Genomic DNA, 19,468 nt, shown 5'->3' with positions numbered 1-19,468 from the left:
ACTGTGCAGTGTATATACAGGAGGAGTGGTACTGTGCAGTGTGTATATACAGGAGGAGTGTTACTGTGCAGTGTATATACACAGGAGGAGTGGTACTGTGCAGTGTATATACACAGGAGGAGTGGTACTGTGCAGTGTATATATACAGGAGGAGTGGTGCTGTGCAGTGTATATATACAGGAGGAGTGGTACTGTGCAGTGTATATATACAGGAGGAGTGGTACTGTGCAGTGTATATATACAGGAGGAGTGGTACTGTGCAGTGTATATATACAGGAGGAGCGGTACTGTGCAGTGTATATATACAGGAGGAGCGGTACTGTGCAGTGTATATATACAGGAGGAGCAGTACTGTGCAGTGTATATATACAGGAGGAGTGGTGCTGTGCAGTGTATATATACAGGAGGAGCAGTACTGTGCAGTGTATATATACAGGAGGAGTGGTACTGTGCAGTGTATATATACAGGAGGAGCAGTACTGTGCAGTGTATATATACAGGAGGAGTGGTACTGTGCAGTGTATATATATATACAGGAGGAGTGGTGCTGTGCAGTGTATATATACAGGAGGAGCAGTACTGTGCAGTGTATATATACAGGAGGAGTGGTACTGTGCAGTGTATATATATATACAGGAGGAGCAGTACTGTGCAGTGTATATATACAGGAGTGGTACTGTGCAGTGTATATATACAGGAGGAGTGGTACTGTGCAGTGTATATATACAGGAGGAGTGGTACTGTGCAGTATATATACAGGAGGAGCAGTACTGTGCAGTGTATATATGCAGGAGGAGTGGTACTGTGCAGTGTATATATACAGGAGGAGTGGTACTGTGCAGTGTATATATACAGGAGGAGTGGTACTGTGCAGTGTATATATACAGGAGGAGCGGTACTGTGCAGTGTATATATACAGGAGGAGTGGTACTGTGCAGTGTATATATATACAGGAGGAGTGGTACTGTGCAGTGTGTATATACAGGAGGAGCAGTACTGTTCAGTGTATATATACAGGAGGAGTGGTACTGTGCAGTGTATATATATACAGTAGGAGTGGTGCTGTGCAGTGTATATATACAGGAGGAGCAGTACTGTGCAGTGTATATATACAGGAGGAGTGGTACTGTGCAGTGTATATATACAGGAGGAGTGGTACTGTGCAGTGTATATATACAGGAGGAGTGGTACTGTGTATTGTATATATACAGGAGGAGTGGTACTGTGCAGTGTATATATACAGGAGGAGCGGTACTGTGCAGTGTATATATACAGGAGGAGCGGTACTGTGCAGTGTATATATACAGGAGTGGTACTGTGCAGTGTATATATACAGGAGGAGTGGTACTGTGCAGTGTATATATATATATACAGGAGGAGCAGTACTGTGCAGTGTATATATACAGGTGGATTGGTACTGTGCAGTGTATATATACAGGTGGATTGGTACTGTGCAGTGTATATATACAGGAGGAGTGGTACTGTGCAGTGTATATATACAGGAGGAGCAGTACTGTGCAGTGTATATATACAGGAGTGGTACTGTGCAGTGTATATATACAGGAGGAGTGGTACTGTGCAGTGTATATATATATACAGGAGGAGCAGTACTGTGCAGTGTATATATACAGGAGGAGCAGTACTGTGCAGTGTATATATACAGGAGGAGTGGTACTGTGCAGTGTATATACAGGAGGAGTGGTACTGTGCAGTGTATATATACAGGAGGAGTGGTACTCTGCAGTGTATATATACAGGAGGAGTGGTACTGTGCAGTGTATATATACAGGAGGAGTGGTACTGTGCAGTGTATATATTTATACAGGAGGAGTGGTACTGTGCAGTGTATATATACATGAGGAGTGGTACTGTGCAGTGTATATATACAGGAGGAGTGGTACTGTGCAGTGTATATATACAGGTGGAGTGGTACTGTGCAGTGTATATATACACAGGAGGAGTGGTACTGTGCAGTGTATATATACAGGAGGAGTGGTACTGTGCAGTGTATATATACAGGAGGAGTGGTACTGTGCAGTGTATATATACAGGAGGAGTGGTGCTGTGCAGTGTATATATACAGGAGGAGTGGTACTGTGCAGTGTATATATACAGGAGGAGTGGTACTGTGCAGTGTATATATTTATACAGGAGGAGTGGTACTGTGCAGTGTATATATACATGAGGAGTGGTACTGTGCAGTGTATATATACAGGAGGAGTGGTACTGTGCAGTGTATATATACAGGTGGAGTGGTACTGTGCAGTGTATATATACACAGGAGGAGTGGTACTGTGCAGTGTATATATACAGGAGGAGTGGTACTGTGCAGTGTATATATACAGGAGGAGTGGTACTGTGCAGTGTATATATACAGGAGGAGTGGTGCTGTGCAGTGTATATATACAGGAGGAGTGGTACTGTGCAGTGTATATATACAGGAGGAGTGGTACTGTGCAGTATATATATACAGGAGGAGTGGTACTGTGCAGTATATATATACAGGAGGAGTGGTGCTGTGCAGTGTATATATACAGGTGGAGTGGTACTGTGCAGTGTATATATACACAGGAGGAGTGGTACTGTGCAGTGTATATATACAGGAGGAGCGGTACTGTGCAGTGTATATATACAGGAGGAGCAGTACTGTGCAGTGTATATATACAGGAGGAGTGGTACTGTGCAGTGTATATATACAGGAGGAGTGGTGCTGTGCAGTGTATATATACAGGTGGAGTGGTACTGTGCAGTGTATATATACACAGGAGGAGTGGTACTGTGCAGTGTATATATACAGGAGGAGCAGTACTGTGCAGTGTATATATACAGGAGGAGTGGTACTGTGCAGTGTATATACACAGGAGGAGTGGTACTGTGCAGTGTATATATATACAGGAGGAGCAGTACTGTGCAGTGTATATATACAGGAGGAGTGGTACTGTGCAGTGTATATATACAGGAGGAGTGGTAATGTGCAGTGTATATATACAGGAGGAGTGGTACTGTGCAGTGTATATACACAGGAGGAGTGGTACTGTGCAGTGTATATATATACAGGAGGAGTGGTACTGTGCAGTGTATATATATACAGGAGGAGTGGTACTGTGCAGTGTATATATACAGGAGGAGTGGTAATGTGCAGTGTATATATACAGGAGGAGTGGTAATGTGCAGTGTATATATACAGGAGGAGTGGTACTGTGCAGTGTATATATATACAGGAGGAGTGGTACTGTGCAGTGTATATATATACAGGAGGAGCAGTACTGTGCAGTGTATATATACAGTAGGAGTGGTACTGTGCAGTGTATATATAGAGGAGGAGTGGTACTGTGCAGTGTATATATACCGTATGTAGAGTGTGATCCACTAATCTGGAATGTAATGGCAGCGGTGACATACACTCACTGGCCACTTTATTAGGTACACCATGCTAGTAAGGGGTTGGACCCCTTTTTGCCTTCAGAACTGCCTCAATTCTTCGTGGCAGAGATTCAACAAGGTGCTGGAAGCATTCCTCAGAGATTTTGGACCATATTGACATGATGGCATCACACAGTTGGCGCAGATTTGTCGGCTGCACATCCCTGATGCGAATCTCCCGTTCCACCACATCCCAAAGATGCTCTATTGGATTGAGATCTGGTGACTGAGGAGGCCATTTGAGTACAGTGAACTCATTGTCATGTTCAAGAAACCAATCTGAGATGATTCGAGCTTTATGACATGGCGCATTATCCTGCTGAAAGTAGCCATCAGATGTTGGGTACATTGTGGTCATAAAGGGATGGACATGGTCAGCAACAATACTCAGGTAGGCTGTGGCGTTGCAACGATGCTCAATTGGTACCAAGGGGCCCAAAGAGTGCCCAGAAAAAATTCCCCACACCATGACACCACCACCACCAGCCTGAACCGTTGATACAAGGCAGGATGGATCCATGCTTTCATGTTGTTTACGCCAAATTCTGACCCTACCATCCGAATGTCGCAGCAGAAATCGAGACTCATCAGACCAGGCAACGTTTTTCCAATCTTCTACTGTCCAATTTCGATGAGCTTGTGCAAATTGTAGCCTCAGTTTCCTGTTCTTAGCTGAGAGGAGTGGTACCCAGTGTGGTCTTCTGCTGCTGTAGCCCATCTGCCTCAAAGTTCGACGCACTGTGCGTTCAGAGATGCTCTTCTGCCTACCTTGGTTGTAACGGGTGGCAATTTGAGTCACTGTTGCCTTTCTATCAGCTCGAACCAGTCTGCCCATTCTCCTCTGACCTCTGGCATCAACATGGCATTTCCGGCCACAGAACTGCCGCTCACTGGATTTTTTTTCTTTTTCGGACCATTCTCTGTAAACCCTAGAGATGGTTGTGCGTGAAAATCCCAGTAGATCAGCAGTTTCTGAAATACTCAGACCAGCCCTTCTGGCACCAACAATCATGCCACGTTCAAAGGCACTCAAATCACCTTTCTTCCCTATACTGATGCTCGGTTTGAACTGCAGGAGATTGTCTTGACCATGTCTACATGCCTAAATGCACTGAGTTGCCGCCATGTGATTGGCTGATTAGAAATTAAGTCTTAACACACAGTTGGACAGGTGTACCTAATAAAGTGGCCAGTGAGTGTATGTCTGCAGTAGATAAGGTTCCTGACTTTTATGTTACTCTTTGTGAACTCCCATCATCCACTTTCAGGCTCAATGTTCATTAAGTCCCTTGTAAGTGACCACAGGTCCGGTATCATGAACATTGTAACTTGACTTTCTTAGAAGCTGAGCTTCATTTCCTTGTTATTCATTTGCAAAATGATTAGCCTCACACTGAAAACCCAAAGTATCTGTCCTGATCACACAGATGACGATTTGTAACACTGTATCTTTACATCTGCACAGATCGATCTAACAAGTTATTATAACTATAATTATGACCATTTGTGTCACTTTCGACAACTTGGTAGGAGCTCCTCTGCTTTTCTGTTACCAAGTTTCAATTCCTCTGCATTTTCTTTATATAAGCAGATACATGACAAAATAACAATTACTGCCATCAGGGTGGATTGATTCTGCATAAAGGGAGCTCCCCCTAGTGGTGGCTGCAGACAGGATCTTATCATGTATCTCTGTATACAGGGAGCTCCCCCTAGTGATGGCTGCAGACAAGATCTTATCATGTATCTCTGTATACAGGGAGCTCCCCCTAGTGGTGGCTGCAGACAGGATCTTATCATGTATCTCTGTATACAGGGAGCTCCCCCTAGTGGTGACTGCAGACAGAATCTTATGTATCTCTGTATACAGGTAGCTCCCCCTAGTGGTGGCTACAGACAGGATCTTATCATGCATCTCTGTATACAGGGAGCTCCCCCTAGTGGTGGCTGCAGACAGGATCTTATCATGTATCTCTGTATACAGGGAGCTCCCCCTAGTGGTGGCTACAGACAGGATCTTATCATGTATCTCTGTATACAGGGAGCTCCCCCTAGTGGTGGCTGCAGACAGGATCTTATCATGTATCTCTGTATACAGGGAGCTCCCCCTAGTGATGGCTGCAGACAGGATCTTATCATGTATCTCTGTATACAGGGAGCTCCCCCTAGTGATGGCTGCAGACAGGATCTTATCATGTATCTCTGTATACAGGGAGCTCCCCCTAGTGGTGACTGCAGACAGGATCTTATCATCATGTATCTCTGTATACAGGGAGCTCCCCCTAGTGTTGGCTGCAGCAAGATCTTATCATGTATCTCTGTTTACAGGGAGCTCCCCCTACTGGTGACTGCAGGCAGAATCTTATCATGTATCTCTGCATACAGGGAGCTCCCCCTAGTGTTGGCTGCAGACAAGATCTTATCATGTATCTCTGTATACAGGGAGCTCCCCCTAGTGATGGCTGCAGACAGGATCTTATCATGTATCTCTGTATACAGGGAGCTCCCCCTAGTGCTGACTGCAGACAGGATCTTATCATGTATCTTTGTATACAGGGAGCTCCCCCTAGTGTTGGCTGCAGACAAGATCTTATCTTGTATCTCTGTATACAGGGAGCTCCCCCTAGTGATGGCTGCAGACAGGATCTTATCATGTATCTCTGTATACAGGGAGCTCCCCCTAGTGGTGGCTACAGACAGGATCTTATCATGTATCTCTGTATACAGGGTGCTCCCCCTAGTGATGGCTGCAGACAGGATCTTATCATGTATCTCTGTCTACAGGGAGCTCCTCCTAGTGGTGGCTGCAGACAGGATCTTATCATGTATCTCTGTGTACAGAGAGCTCCCCCTAGTGGTGGCTGCAGACAGGATCTTATCGTGTATCTCTCTATACAGGGAGCTCCCCATAGTGGTGGCTGCAGACAGGATCTTATCGTGTATCTCTGTATACAGGGAGCTCCCCCTAGTGGTGGCTGCAGACAGGATCTTATCGTGTATCTCTGTATACAGGGAGTTCCCCCTAGTGGTGACTGTAGACAGGATCTTATCTTGTATCTCTGTATACAGGGAGCTCCCTCTTGTGAATTCTCTCTCTGGCTTCCCTCTGGTTATTACTGAAGGTAGTGGAGTTGGTCAGATTGACAGAGGGGTTGAGAGTTCTCTTTCTGGGCTCCCTCTGGTGGTTACTGGAGGTATTGGAGCTGATCTGATTGACAGAGGCTTGCCACCTGATAATGAGGAAGACGATTGGAGATCTGGGGTTTCTGATTGGGATTTAAGACAGCTGACTCCCTCTATCTCTGCTGGTGATTTTCTTCCTGTGCCTTCTGAGGTCTGATGTCTCCTGCTCTGTCCCTGCATGGTTCAGCTAAGTGTTCATTTGTTATTCTGTTTGCATTTGATCTGGTTTTGTCTATCTCTGCTTTGTGCGGGTCAGCCAGCTCCGGCTGGGGCTGTGCTGAATCACCGCCCATATGTTACTGCTTGTGCCAGTTTGTTTTGTTCCCTGTTATATTGGTCTCTTTTTGCTTTGCTTTCAGAATATACCAGAGTCCTGATATAGTGGGGGGCGAAGTCGTGCGACTTCAGTGTTTTTGTGCATCAGACGTAGAATCATAGAATCATAGAATCATAGAATCGTAGAGTAGGAAGGGACCTCCTGGGCCATCTGGTCCAACCCCCTGCTCAAAGCAGGATTCGCTAAATCATCCCAGTCAGATGTCTGTCCAGCCTCTGTTTGAAGACTTCCATTGAAGGAGAACTCACCACTTCTCGTGGCAGCCTGTTCCACTCATTGATCACTCTAACTGTCAAAAAGTTTTTTCTAATATCTAATCTGTGTCTCCTCCCATTCAGTTTCATCCCATTGCTTCTAGTCTTTCCTTGTGCAAATGAGAATAAAGTTGATCCTTCTACAATGTGACAGCCCTTTAGATATTTGTAGACAGCAATTAAGTCTCCTCTCAGTCTTCTCTTTTGCAAACTAAACATTCCCAAATCCTGCAACCTTTCCTCATAAGACAGGGTTTGCAGACCGGTCACCATTCTGGTGTTGGACTTTTGTAGGGTTTTTGCGTGATTGCAGACAGTGTCTTTCCTTTCCTGTCCTGTCTAGTCAGTGTGGGCCCCATCGTTTGCTCAGGCTATTTTTCTGCTTGCGTTTGTGTTTTGATCTTGTCTCACCGGCAATATATGTTTGGGGGATATCTATTCCTTTGGGGTCTGCTCTGGGGCAGTTTAGATTTCACCTTTCTTGCTTTAGGCTTAGTTAGCTCTCCGGCTGTGCCGAGGCGTCTAGGATCATCGTAGGTACGCTCCACGGCTACTGCTAGTTGTGTGTATAGGATCAGGAGTCTGCAATCCGCTTAGTTACCAACCTCTCTGGTTTTCTGTGGCTGAGCCTGGGCCTGCTATCCTCCTCGGTGACCCATTCATAAGAGAATCACCAGCCTACCTGTAAACTCTAGGGTACTCTAAAGAAGGAAAGAATTTAAAAAAAAAAAAAGGTGTCAACATTTTTTTTTTATATATATTTTTTCCTCTTTTTCTCTGGGGCTGTAGGAGGATATTTTTTGTCTAAATGGAGACTAAGCAATTGTCTGATCGGGTTGAGCAGCTCGCTGCTGAAGTGCGGGGAATTTCTGCCTATCTCACTCAATCATCTGCTGTTGAACCAAAGATCCCTACTCCTGATGTGTTTTCTGGGGATCGGTCTAAATTTTTGAATTTTAAGAATAATTGTAAACTATTTCTTGCCTTGAAGCCTAACTCATCGGGGAGCTCTCTGCAGCAGGTTAAAATTGTCATCTCCTTGCTGCGTGGCGATCCCCAGGATTGGGCATTTTCTTTGACACCCGGAGATCCTATTCTGACTAATGTGGATGCATTTTTTCAAGCCTTGGGGTTGTTGTATGATAAACCTAATGCTATTGATCAAGCTGAGAAAACCCTGTTGGTATTGAACCAGGGTCAGGATTCTGCAGAGTTATATTGTCAAAAATTCTGAAAGTGGGCGGTCCTTACTACATGGAATGATGGTGCATTGGCAGCTCTCTTTCGGAAGGGTTTATCAGAGACCGTAAAAGATGTTATGGTGGGATTTCCTGTTCCCTCTGGTCTGGATGATTCTATGTCATTAGCCATTCAAGTTGATCGGCGTTTACGTGAACGTAAAACTACACGGGAGGCGCTGCCACCTTTTGAACAAACGTCTGAACCCATACAATGTGATAGGGTTTTGTCTAGGGCGCAACGTCAGGAGTTTAGAAGGCGTAATAAGCTGTGTTTTTTCTGTGGAGACGCCTCTCATACTATTTCTGTCTGCCCTAAACGAGAAAAACGTTTTGCACACACATTTGCTGTGGGAAGTGTACAGCCTAAGTTCCTTTTGGCAACTACTCTGATCTGCTCCTTGTCTACATTTTCCGCTAAGGCTTTTGTAGATTCAGGAGCAGCTCTGAATCTGATGGATTTGAACTTCGCTAAACGTTGTGGTTTTCCCATGATACCCCTGCGGACTCCTAGCCCTTTGAGGGGTATTGATGCTACTCCTTTGGCGGAGAATAAACCCCAGTTTTGGACCCAGGTGATAATGCGAGTTGCCCCGGACCACCAAGAAAATTGTAAATTTTTGGTGTTGCACAATTTGCATGATACTATCGTTCTGGGTTTTCCCTGGTTGCAAACTCATAACCCAGTTTTGGATTGGAAATCTGTGTCGGTGGTGAGTTGGAGTTGTCGGTGTACTCTTAGTGACGCTCCTGTTTTCTCCACCTCTCCTCAGTCTCATGATATTCCTGACTATTTGGCTGATTTTACGATGTATTTAGTGAGAGCAAGTCTGCGTCTTTGCCTCCTCATAGGAGTTATGACTGCACTTGAGTTGATGCCTGGGTGTAAATTTCCCAAGGGTCGGCTTTTCAACTTATCGGTACCTGAACATGATGCTATGCGATCTTATATCAAGGAGTCGTTGGAGAAGGGTCATATTAGACCATCCTCTTGGCAGGCACGGCACGGACTAAGGATCGTGCCTCTGACTGCGTAGCCCCATAGATTTAGCTAGAGGGTCAGATTACGGTGCCAGAATTCCCCCCTCCCACTATTCCCTCCAGGTAATGCAGGTGGAAACATTCAGGATGGACGGGTAGCAGTCGGAAAGCCGATTCTATGTCCGTTTTCGCTAGCAGGGCCCCTGGCCCGGCTGTGCGTACGAGCTCCACCGCCTTGTCAAACGAAGCATAGGCTACCGTCACCTCCTCTGGGAGGATTGCATCATTAACCGATTCGCCTTTTGGGTATGAGAGGTGTTGGATTAGCCGGTATTTTCCTTGATTTTTTTGGGAACTATACCGTATTTGAAACCGTGGTGCAGGTGCTGTGCGGCCTGCTTATTGGGGTACAGGCTTAGCCAGGGCCCCATTGCGGTTACGCTCACTGGGGTTCTGCCTGTTATGGGGTCTATTTGCATCATGGGTACATCTTGATGCAGGGTGTCCTCCGCCGCAAGTGGAACATTCATGTCTAAATCTACAGCCCCCTTGGTAGCGGCAGTTTCCCTCGTTAAATAACATGCAGGCCCCGGGTTTTCGTACGACCACTGAATTCTGGCCGGCGGCTGCTGAGTGACTGGTGGCCGTTGATGGAAAGGGGGGCTTTTGAGACAGCATGAGTCGCAGCCACACGTCAGTCGCTTTTACCCCCCATCCTAACTCGGGTTCCTGGGCTAACCGCCTGCGAAACTCTTCGTCATAGTGTATCCATGCGGAGCCACCATGGGCCTTATACGAGTTGTATACTAGATTTTGATAAATAAAAAGTTCGGAACAACGCTCTGGGTGCTTCTGACCCATAATACACCCGAGTGCTGAGCAGGCCTGTAGCCAGTTGTTCATAGTGTGTGCTACCTTCGTCTTGCGGCTATCGTGAGACCGTTCCCAAGTCCACCTTTCCTTGTCCACAGTATGCTGGTCCACTGATAGCAGCGACCATATATCCACATAATCATTATTCCAGATTTTATGTTTTGTCTTTAGGCCTATGTGTGTGCCCAAAGGGCCGACTCCACAGTAAGAATCGTTCGTGCGTAGGCTATGTGTTTGCGGTGTTGCCCTGGTGTCGGGTGATGAACCTGAGTGTGAGAACTGCTGGACCAGCGCCCTGATGGCTGATGCTAAATCGGACTCACTTGTGTTGTGTATGGTGTGGTGCTCGAAGATTGTGGATAACTCACCGCTGTCTGGCGCAGGCCGTGCCTCTCTCTGGGGTAGAGGGACTCCGGCTCCCGTTGCAGATATGGGTTGAAGGTGAGCGGAAGCCCAGGGAACTGAGGATCGGACTCACTTGCCGCTAGCTGGTGATGATGCCCGTTGCATGGCTAGGGCGGGTCGTGATGGATCTTCAATGTGGCTGGCGCACATGACGGCAGCAGCCTATCCGGTGCCTGATGTCGATCGGTTCCTTCTGCTGGTGAAGCGTTGTGGCTAAAAAAAACTGGCCGGAGGCGGCTCTGTGTGGAGACAAAAGCTCTCTGGCAGGTGAGCAGTGTGAACGGCGTCTTCGGACGGAGGCATGAGAGCATCTGCTGCGCCTCTCAGATGTGTCAGTCCATTCTGAAGAGGACGGGGAACGCCATCTGGCTGACCGAGACCTGTGGTGGCTGCTACGTGAACTGCGTCTGTGGTGGTACCGGTGGTTGCGAGAACTGTTGGACTGGCGGTTGGACTCAGCAGAGGAGGATGGGGAGGGTCTGCAGCGTCTACACCATTGACCGCCGTGGCTAGTGGGTGTGATGGGGGCGCGTAGCTCATGGATGTTGTGTTGCACGTGATCGTCAAGGTCCGTGGTCGCGGGTACAGTGCGGGGCGTAGAGGAGGGGGGTGATATGAGGAAAGTAGGTGTGCAGCGTGTGCTTGACAGGTCGTCGTGAGTGGGTGTGGGTTGGCTGCATGTGTGTGTCTGTGTCATTGGGGGTGTTGGTGGTGTATAATGTGCGGTTAACGTGTTAGTGTTGCATGTGTTTGTGTTTATTGGTGTGCTTGTGTGACATGGTGTATTACATGGTGCATTATACAGTCTTTGGTGCTGGGTTGCAGGGTGGACCAGCTCTTTTATTACGATATGTGCCTACCGCTGGGCTGTTCCATCTCATGTTACTTCTTCGAGCTGTTCAGTACTTTCCTAGACTGAGTCGTTCACTACGAGACAGGCAGTAATTCAACTATCCACTACCTCTACGATTTTTTAATCGTGGGCTGAAGAGACTCTAATCTCTGCCACTTCCTTCTCGAGAAATTTAAGTTTATGTCGGGTAAATTCGGGGTACCCTTATCACCCGAAAAAACAGTAGGCCCCTGCAACATCCTGCCTTTTTTGGGCATTGAAATAGACACTAACGCGATGGTTTTTCGCCTGCCAGCCGATAAATTGGAAAAAAACGTTGCGGATGGTGGAAAGTTTCTGCGAGGTCATAAAAAGTCACACTTCAACAAATACAGTCCCTGCTAGGTTTGCTCAATTTCGCCTGCCGTGTAATGCCGGTCGGCAGAGCCTTCTCTCGCCGGTTATCACTGGCAACAAAAGGTGCTACTCAGCCTGGCCATAGAATTAGAGTCACTCGATCTTTGAAGGCAGACCTACTAGTCTGGGGGACATTCCTTAAGTCCTACAACGGCCACACCTGCATCATGGCACCTGAGGTATCAAACAGGGAAATAGGCCTAGCGGCGGGGGGAACTGCACTGCTGGTTTCGCATCAATGTACAAAAACCACTGGTGCAAAGGCATCTGGCCAGAGTCATGGGCTTCAACAGGCTGGGGAGGCGATCCAGCGCTGATAGAGATTTTCGCATTAGTGGCCGCAGTCGAGCTTTGGGGTACCCAGTTTGAAAACATGAACATTAGATTTTTAACCAAGTACCCGTGGACGGCAAATAGCTTAAACAGCATGTCTTCCTCTTCCCCACCTCTACGCGCTCTATTGCGCCGCCTGGCCTTACTATGCCTACAGCACAATATCTGGTGTCGGGCCAGGGTGACGTAGACGATAAACTGGTTAACTCTCTGCTGTTTTCCGATTGGCAGGCTTTCAGACTCCTTCTCCCCAGGGCACAGCCATTGGGCACCCGGTGTCCTGCATCCCTCTGGGACACGGTGGCCAATCATTGATGCCTTTGATCCGCGCTTCGGTTACACCGGCTACTTGGCAAGTCTACGGTAAGGCGCGGGAGAAGTGGTGCTCATTAATTCGTGGTAAGCCAGTCGACAGATGCGACCGGGCGAGATGTGAGGTTTTGGTAGAATTCTTAAACCGGCTTAAGCTAAGAGGCGCATCGGGTACATCTGCGCAACATAATTTATCAGGCTTAGCGTTCTTTTTCCAGCTGATGGGATGGGTGGACGTCACCAAATACTTTTTCATTAGACAAGCCATTAATGGCTGGATAAGACTCCAACCTAGCCAGGAGTGTCGTCGTCCCATATCGCTGAGCCTACTGCGCAATATTATAGCAATTTCCTCATCGGTGTGCAACTGTGTCACAGTTCGAAGCTGCCCTGCTATCAGCAGCCTTCGCCATCGCCTTTTTCGGGGCACTTCGCATTAGCGAGCTAGTGCCCCGGTCTAAATTAGCAGCGGAAGGTGGTTTAATCCGTGATGACGTTGTGATATGCAGCGACAATCTCCGCATTCGCGTGCGGAAATCCAAAAGCGACCCCTCCGGCAGAGGCTCGTGGGTCCTGGTGAAGTCATCCAATGGCCCCGTCTGCCCGATAAAAGTAGTCAAGCACTAACGCGAGCCTAAGACAGGGAAGCAGATTCTTCCTCGCACACTCGGACGGGTCTCTCCTTACCAAGTACCAGTTTAGCGTGATTTTTAAACAGTGCCTTCAAAAAGTAGGCGCTAACCCAGCAGAGTATGGTACACATTCCTTCCGAATAGGTGCCGCCACCGAAGCATCCAAAGCAGGAGTATCGGAAGCAGAGGTGCTGAGGATGGGTCGCTGGAAATCCTCGTGCTTCGCCAGGTATATAAGACCAGATTTGCTCTATTAACACATCTTACCGTTCACAGGAGTCTGTAAGCCCACGGTGTGGATAGTAGGACACTCGTACGTCTTCTGGGCGAGGAAAAGGGCCGAACTGCGGCCCGGCGGTTTAAGCCTGGCTTGCCAGGGCTTAAGGTAAATTGGAAAGGAGTCAGAGGCCTAAAATGGCAACAAATGTTCCCGGAGGTGCTGAGCATCGCTATAAAGGAAAAAGGGCCGGTGATATTGGTATTGCATGCTGGTGGTAATGACCTGTGTACAAGGAAAAGTACCGAGCTTTGCACGGTAATGGCTGCGGACATACAGCATTTTACGTAACTATTCCCACACGTGGTGTTGGTATGGTCGGAGATAGTTCCGCGAGCGACATGGAAAGGAGCGAACAAACCAAAGGCCGTTGAAAGGTCAATGCAAGGATGGCTAAGATCGTGAAAGGAGGTTTCGACGTCGTGGTACAACATTACGACTTGGAATGAGGCTGCCCATGACTCTTGAAGCCAGATGGAGTCCATCTGACGGACATTAGGCTTGATATATTTCTGTCCGGCTTGAACAGGCCCTCAGGCTGATGGGTGGGGGTTGGAGACCTGTGTAGGTCATACACAGGATCCTCCGTGGCGGAAATGCCGGGAGGGGCAAGGGTTCGTAACCCTCATTGGCCGGTTCGCATGTCTATCACAGACGGGGCCTACGGCGATTGAGCCAATTGCGGAATGTAATTTGCCCCTCCCCGCGTGGTGTAATTTAATTAATAAACTGTGACCGACCTGTTCAACCCATCCATGGCCTGTGTTCGTTTTATTGGAGGGTCTAGCAGGAGGGGGGAATGCACCAAGTACACCAAAACAGGTCTGCGCAGTCGCACCTTTAGGTGCTGTTTGTTTTTTTTGTGGCCAAGAAAGATGGTTCATTAAGGCCTTGCATTGACTATCGTTCCCTTAACAAAATCACTGTTAAACATCAGTATCCGTTACCCCTGATTTCTGATCTATTCTCCAGAGTTAAAGGTGCTTGCTGGTTTACCAAACTTGACCTCAGGGGGGCGTATAATCTTATTCGCATCAAGCACGGGGATGAATGGAAGACGGCGTTTAATACTCCGGAGGGACATTTTGAGTACCTGGTGATGCCTTTTGGGCTCACTAATGCCCCTTCTGTCTTCCAATCTTTTATGAACGATATTTTCCGGGACTTTGTGGATAAGTTTTTGATCATTTATCTGGATGATATTTTGATCTTTTCCAGGGATTGGGATTCCCATGTGGAACATGTCCGGACTGTGTTCCGGATTTTGAGGGAAAATTCCCTGTTTGTTAAGGGATCGAAGTGCCTCTTTGGTGTACAGAGGATTTCATTTTTGGGATTCATTTTGTCCCCGTCTGCTATTGAAATGGACCCGGCCAAGATACAGGCCATTTATGATTGGGTTCAGCCCACTTCTTTGAAGGCCCTCCAGAAGTTTTTGGGTTTTGCTAATTTCTACCGTAAATTTATAAGTAATTTTTCTGGTATTGTTAAACCACTGACTGATTTGACCAAAAAGGGCGCTGATGTGGTGAATTGGTCTCCAGAGGCTGTCTCAGCATTTCAGGAGCTTAAGCGGAGATTCACTTCTGCTCCGGTTCTACATCAACCTTATGCCTCACTCCCATTTCAGGTGGAGGTAGATGCTTCTGAGATTGGTGCAGGAGCTGTTTTGTCCCAAAGAGATCCGGTGCCTTCTTTTCTCGAAAATTCTCCCCATCTGAACGTAATTATGACGTGGGGAATCGGGAATTGTTGGCCATGAAATGAGTATTTGAAGAGTGGAGACATTGGATGGAGGGAGCTAGACATCAAGTTGTGGTCCTCACCGACCACAAGAATTTGATTTATCTTGAATCAGCCAAACGCTTGAATCCTAGACAGGATAGGTGGGCCTTGTTTTTCACGCGTTTTAATTTTGTGGTCTCCTTTCTTCCGGGCACTAAGAATGTTAAGGCAGACGCCCTTTCTAAGAGTTTCTTTGCGGATTCTCTTGATGTGACCGAGCTTACTACCATTCTAAATGAGGGTGTCGTTCTTTCCGCCATCTCACCCGATTTGAGACGTGCCCTGGAGGAATTTCAAGAGGACAAACCTGAGCATTGCCCTATGGGAAAATTGTATGTCCCTGACCAGTGGAGCTCCCCCTAGTGGTGGCTGCAGACAGGATCTTATCATGTATCTCTGTATACAGGGCGCTCCCCCTAGTGGTGGCTACAGACAGGATCTTATCATGTATCTCTGTATACAGGGAGCTCCCCCTAGTGGTGGCTGCAGACAGGATCTTATCATGTATCTCTGTATACAGGGAGCTCCCCCTAGTGGTGACTGCAGACAGGATCTTATCATGTATCTCTGTATACAGGGAGCTCCCCCTAGTGGTGACTGCAGACAGGATCTTATCATGTATCTCTGTATACAGGGAGCTCACCCTAGTGGTGGCTGCAGAGAGAATTTTTTTATATTTGAGGGAGAAGCCGGTAATTTTCAGATTTGTGCAAAGAACAAGGATTGTACTTTGGATCTCTGTAGAGTAGAGTTGTCCTTTAACTGATCGCTTTTCCCTTTCTTGAGTGCAGAGTGGTCCTAACAGAGGATCAGAAGAAACTATTTAAGAAGGTCGCCCAATACTGTGATGCAAACAGCAAACTGATCCCTCTCTCCTTTGTCCTGGGTTTCTACGTCACCCAGGTCATCAAGCGTTGGTGGGATCAGTACACCAGCATCCCTCTGCCGGATCAACTCATGTGTGCGGTGTCCAGCAACGTCCATGGAGGAGATGAGAGAGGTCGTCTTCTGCGACGCACCCTGATCCGCTACGCCAACCTGTCGTCAGTGTTAATCCTGAGATCCGTCAGTGTTCGAGTGCTGAAGAGATTCCCAACAATGGAACATATAGTGGAAGCAGGTGGGATCTGAGCAAACGTCTAAAGCTTCCATAGACCCCAGTCACCGGGAGGACGGGCGGCCGTGAAGGTTGGGTTTACATTTAGTGGAATTAAAAAATGCCCCCTGAGAAGACCTGGGGGTGAAACGTGCTGGGTCTGCAGAGGTTCACTAAAGGTCATAGCTGGGTCAAAGGTCAGAGGCCGAGCCCTGAGGGTGAGATTCTGGGTAGATCCAGTCCTGAACCCTGGTATTAATGGGATCACCTCCAGGAACAGGGGGTGCACTAATATTTGAGGGATCCGTGTTTGCTGGTTGTGAAGATGACGTCTTGTTCTTCCAGGGTTCATGACCCACGAGGAGCTGAAGAAATTCGAAAGTTTATCATCAGACTTCAATAAGTATTGGATTCCTTGTGTCTGGTTCACCAACCTGGCGGCTCAGGCTCGGAGGGACGGCAGAGTGCGGGACGACATCGCCCTGAAACTCCTCATAGACGTGAGTTCTGTGTGATATATTACGAGTATACTGTGGAGGGGGCACTACAGCTGGTATAGGGGGCACTACAGCTGGTATCATGGGGGGCACTACAGCTGGTATCATGGGGAGCACTACAGCTGGTATCATGGGGAGCACTACAGCTGGCATCGTGGGGGGCACTACAGCTGGTATCGTGGGGGGCACTACAGCTGGTATCATGGGGGGCACTACAGCTGGTATCATGGGGAGCACTACAGCTGGTATCATGAGGAGCACTACAGCTGGCATCATAGGGGCACTACAGCTAGCATCGTGGGGGCACTACAGCTGGCATCGTGGGGGGCACTACAGCTGGTATCATGGGGAGCACTACAGCTGGTATCATGGGGAGCACTACAGCTGGCATCATAGAGGCACTACAGCTGGCATCGTGGGGCACTACAGCTGGCATCGTGGGGGCACTACAGCTGGCATCGTGGGGGGCACTACAGCTGGTATCATGGGGAGCACTACAGCTGGTATCATGGGGAGCACTACAGCTGGCATCATAGAGGCACTACAGCTGGCATCGTGGGGGCACTACAGCTGGCATCGTGGGGGCACTACAGCTGGCATCGTGGGTGGCACTACAGCTGGCATAATAGGGGCACTACAGCTGGCATCGTGGGGGGCACTATAGTTGGTATCATGGGGACACTACAGCTGGCATCATGGGGGGCACTACAGCTGGCATCGTGGGGGGCACTACAGCTGGCATCGTGGGGGGAACTACAGCTGGCATCGTGGGGGGCACTATAGTTGGTATCATGGGGGCACTACAGCTGGCATCGTGGGGGGCACTACAGCTGGCATCGTGGGGGGCACTACAGCTGGCATCGTGGGGGGCACTACAGCTGGCATCGTGGGGGGCACTACAGCTGGTATCATGGGGAGCACTACAGCTGGCATCATAGGGGCACTACAGCTGGCATCGTGGGGGGAGCTACAGCTGGCATCGTGGGGGGCACTATAGTTGGTATCATGGGGACACTACAGCTGGCATCGTGGGGGGCACTATAGTTGGTATCATGGGGACACTACAGCTGGCATCGTGGGGGGCACTACAGCTGCCATCATGGGGGCACTACAGCTGGTATCATGGGGCACTACAGCTGGCATCGTGGGGGCACTACAGCTGGCATCGTGGGGGCACTACAGCTGGCATCGTGGGGGTGCTGCGGTGCATTGCGGTAGGCTCTGTGGCTGACATCTCTGGCTATGTGGGGGTGCTGCGTCTGGCATTATTCTAGGGGATGTGGCTGGATACTGGAGGGCCGGGTCAGTGCTCCATCCTACAGGCTGCGATATAATCCCATATGGACCAGGGGTCGTACGTCTATGTCATTTCCATCTATGTCAGGGTCACGGAGGATGTACTTGTGCTTGGTCCTGGGACCACGAAGGGCCAAATTTGCATCTTGCCCGTATAAGACCAGTGCTACAAATGATGCAGAACGTTTAGGGTGTTTGCTGCAGATTTTGCTTTGAGGCCCAAGGTCTTTACAGTAATAATGAGCAAAAGTCGCATCTGCCGCCATTATCTCATCTCTCTTGTGTCTCCCCAGGAGCTGAATAAATACCGCGCCAAGTGCAGCATGCTCTTCCACTATGACTGGATCAGCGTCCCACTTGTCTACACACAGGTCAGAGCCGGACACGTCATATATCCATCAAGACTGAAGGATTTCTGCTGCTCCCTCTTTAGGACTCTAGTCACAACCAAAGCTTCATTTAGCATTTCACTTACATCCTATCATATCCTCCAGCCACCTCCAGAGCTCCACTCACTATTCTGCTGTTACATCATGTCTTACCCTCCAGTCACCTCCAGAGCTGCAGTCACTATTCTGCTGTTACATCCTGTCTTATCCTCCAGTCACCTCCAGACCTGCGATTACTAGTCTGCTGGGAATTGTAGTACTGGTATAGTGCAGTGTGATGACGGCAGTGTCCTCTCCATAGGTGGTCACCATCGCCGTCTACTCATTCTTCGCCTCCTGTCTCATTGGTCGTCAGTTCCTCCCATTTTCGGAGGACAAGGATCCCCCCCTGGACATTTACGTCCCCATCTTTGCGCTGCTGGAGTTCTTCTTCTATTTCGGGTGGCTGAAGGTTCGTGACATTTTTGGTTCTTTTGCCCCCTCGTTGTGCCATATTAGTGATCGTCAGTCTCAATTTTCCAGGTGGCCGAGCAAATCATCAATCCCTTCGGAGAAGACGATGACGATTTTGAGACTAACAGACTTATAGACAGAAATCTACAGGTGAGAGATGATGGGGGAGCTGACCATTCCGCCGGCACCGCGGCCTACGCCCGGCGTCACCCTAATCACGTCCGCGCTCTTGTCGCTTAGGTTTCCCTCCTCTCTGTGGATGATATGTACCAAAACCTGCCGCCTATCGAGAAAGACAAGTACTGGGATGAGCAGAGCGCGCTGCCGCCATATACCATGGCCACCGCGGCCGAGACCCTGAAACCGTCCTTCATGGGTTCCACCTTCGACATGCGGTGAGGATCGGCGGTCCCAGATTTCCCATCATATAATGTTTCTTTCCTCCTTTCAGCATG

General features: G+C 48.5%; 1 protein-coding gene across 1 annotated transcript in view; it reads left to right on the top strand.

Annotated features, from left to right (window-relative positions):
- Positions 1-19,468, top strand: part of BEST4 (bestrophin 4) — a 36,675-nt gene that overhangs the window by 13,419 nt on the left and 3,788 nt on the right. The window contains exons 2-7 of the mRNA XM_073544936.1: positions 16,074-16,402; positions 16,724-16,878; positions 18,465-18,542; positions 18,862-19,011; positions 19,083-19,163; positions 19,254-19,408. Of these exons, the coding sequence (XP_073401037.1) occupies positions 16,074-16,402; positions 16,724-16,878; positions 18,465-18,542; positions 18,862-19,011; positions 19,083-19,163; positions 19,254-19,408 (948 nt within the window). The remainder of the gene's footprint in view (positions 1-16,073; positions 16,403-16,723; positions 16,879-18,464; positions 18,543-18,861; positions 19,012-19,082; positions 19,164-19,253; positions 19,409-19,468) is intronic.

This window comes from Dendrobates tinctorius, unplaced genomic scaffold (assembly GCF_039654945.1).
Source record: "Dendrobates tinctorius isolate UK_male_01 unplaced genomic scaffold, ASM3965494v1 ptg000138l, whole genome shotgun sequence".
In the NCBI taxonomy this organism is placed as follows: domain Eukaryota; kingdom Metazoa; phylum Chordata; class Amphibia; order Anura; family Dendrobatidae; genus Dendrobates; species Dendrobates tinctorius.
The sequence above is the reverse complement of the archived record's forward strand: the minus strand, read 5'-3'. Positions and strand labels throughout refer to the sequence as shown.